This window comes from Penaeus monodon, chromosome 41, assembly GCF_015228065.2.
Source record: "Penaeus monodon isolate SGIC_2016 chromosome 41, NSTDA_Pmon_1, whole genome shotgun sequence".
Classification (NCBI taxonomy): Eukaryota; Metazoa; Arthropoda; class Malacostraca; order Decapoda; family Penaeidae; genus Penaeus; species Penaeus monodon.
In genome coordinates, this window is record NC_051426.1 from 12,177,027 (window position 1) to 12,179,526 (window position 2,500).

General features: G+C 23.1%; 1 protein-coding gene across 3 annotated transcripts in view; it reads left to right on the forward strand.

The window, feature by feature from the left end:
• LOC119598680 (Na(+)/H(+) exchanger beta-like) overlaps window positions 1-1,499 on the forward strand; it is a 95,105-nt gene extending 93,606 nt beyond the window's left edge. For 2 of the 3 annotated variants that reach the window (XM_037948407.1, XM_037948405.1), the window contains exon 22: window positions 614-1,499. In XM_037948407.1, the coding sequence (XP_037804335.1) occupies window positions 614-942 (329 nt within the window). In that variant the 3' untranslated portion in view covers window positions 943-1,499. The remainder of the gene's footprint in view (window positions 1-613) is intronic. The other variant, XM_037948406.1, reaches the window with a different exon arrangement.
• The last annotated feature ends 1,001 nt before the right edge of the window (window positions 1,500-2,500 follow it).

The window sequence follows — 2,500 nt, forward strand, 5'->3', positions numbered from 1 at the left end:
TGTATATTTGCTAATTTTATTCCGTTTTTATTGTGCGTTCATGTGTGTGTGTGCTCATACATATAACTTGACTTATTTTGCCTACTTTTGAACTGTTTATTTCAACCACTCTAGAAAGAAAGAAGTTTTTACCCAGTCCATTTATTTATAAACTGTATTGAGTTGGTAGATAACAAAGAAGAAATTTCTTATAGCAAAGAAGCCAATATAAGCTATTATGAAAAACATTTTTTATGCAAGCCCCTTCATGGAACACAACATGGAGCTCATTCTATATCAAGTTGTGCCATGTTGATTTCTTTATATGCTTTTCTTGTACCCGTTACAGAAAAATAAAGGGTAATACAAAATGTAAATTTAATCTGCACATCTTTCCTTTGCTTTATAAAACTGAGTACACATGTCATTTACAGCTTGTATAATGTACATTATGTTGTAAATAATTTGTCATTTAAAGCAGAATTAGCTTTACTGGGTCTTTCAGTTTAGTCACTAAAATGTATGTGCAACTTTTGAGTTTTATTTAGTACTTTTGTAGCGACAAAGAATAGAACTCAACTTGGAATATCTGTTGTCTGGGCAACATTTGAAGAACATTTGCATACTCTTTCAGAAATAAGTTTTGGGCACCTTGAAGATGGTGTCGCAGAGCTGGTGCAACGCCATCATGAACGTCGGAGCACCATGTCCTTGCGCAGACGTCCTCATCCATTGCAAGCCTGCTTCTCTTCCCCTGAACCTGGAAATCCCATGGCTTCACCTACCATTCTGAGGGAGCTTCGGGAGGCCTCAGAACCCCGGTCCAGCCTTCCTGACATCAGAGATCATGACTCGCACTCTCGCCTGAGTGCTACAGCCTCCGCGAGGGGAGAGCGGCAGCCTTTATTCCCAGACAGGTCAAAGAGTGAAGGGACAGCAAACCCTGATGTAAATACCAAATAAAATTTAAGAAGAATTTCCCCTATGGTTGCACACTACAACCCAACCATCAGCCCAAAAGAAACCAGATTCAGAAAATGAGGATGTGGTTTGATGAATTATCCAAAATCTGGAAGCACAAATAAACATTGAAAAAAGATATGTGTAACTAGGTCTACTTTCTTTCCCAAAAAGGGGGTTCCCCTTTGGGGGTTTACCAAAATGCATATGGTACAAGTGAGATTTTAGCATTGTTTATATTTGCTACTTTATAGAGGTAGTAACTGAGAGTTGTTTTAACTTACTCTGGAACTGATGCAAAACTAGTTATTTTTTTAGTGTTCTCTTGTAACATATTTATATCAATAATTCATCCATGTTATTAAATGCCACTGAGGCTGGTGCGTTGATTAGTTTTCTAAATTAATTGAATGGTAATATGACAATGTCTATTCTTACTGTTGGATATTCAACACTTTGTAGATAGTACCAAATCTATATGTTGTTTAATGCATATACCTACAAGTTATGTACAATAAAGAATATATTTTCTCTTGAGAAATGAATACATAAATTTTGAGAAGTCCTTATTTTCATATGGATTTTAGTACGAGGTTTATATATTTTTATATATATATTATAAATTATATTTTATTTTATATAATATAAATTTTATATGTTTTAGTAATTGTTTTTGTATTTGTTATTGTATAATGTTTTATGTATATATGTATTATATATTTATTTATTAATTTTAATTTTTATATATTTATAAATTATTATATTTAATATATATTATATAATATATATATTAAAAATATATATATAAATATTTATTTATTTATATTATAATAATATTTATAAAAATTTTATATATTTATATAAAAATATCTATAATAATATTATAAATATATATATAATATTAAAAATTTTTATTCTAATATATATTATAATTTTATTTATATAATATATTTAATATCATATACCTTTTAAAATAATTTAAAAATAAAATATCAAAATTATAACTTCTTTTATATATTTTTATATTATAATATTCTAAATATTAAATTTATTTTAAAATTTTTAAAATATATTATATTATATATTAATTTTTTTTATATATTATTATATATATATTATTTTTATTTATATTTTTTAAAATTTTTAATTATAATTATATATATATAATTTTAAATATATATATATATATATAATATAATATTTTATTTTTATATTATATAATATATTTTATATTTTATAAATATATATATAATATATATATATATTAATATATATATAATTATATATATATAATATATATATATATATTATAATATTTTATATATTATAATATATATATAATTTTATTATATATTATAAAATTTTATATTATATTTATATATTTTAATTTTTATGTATATATTATATATATATATAATGTATATATATAGTTTTATATTATATATTATATATTATATATTAATATTTATATTATATATTATTAAATTTTATATTTTTTGTATATATTTATATTATATAATATATAAAGAATAATTTTTTATTTTTTAAAATATTATATATT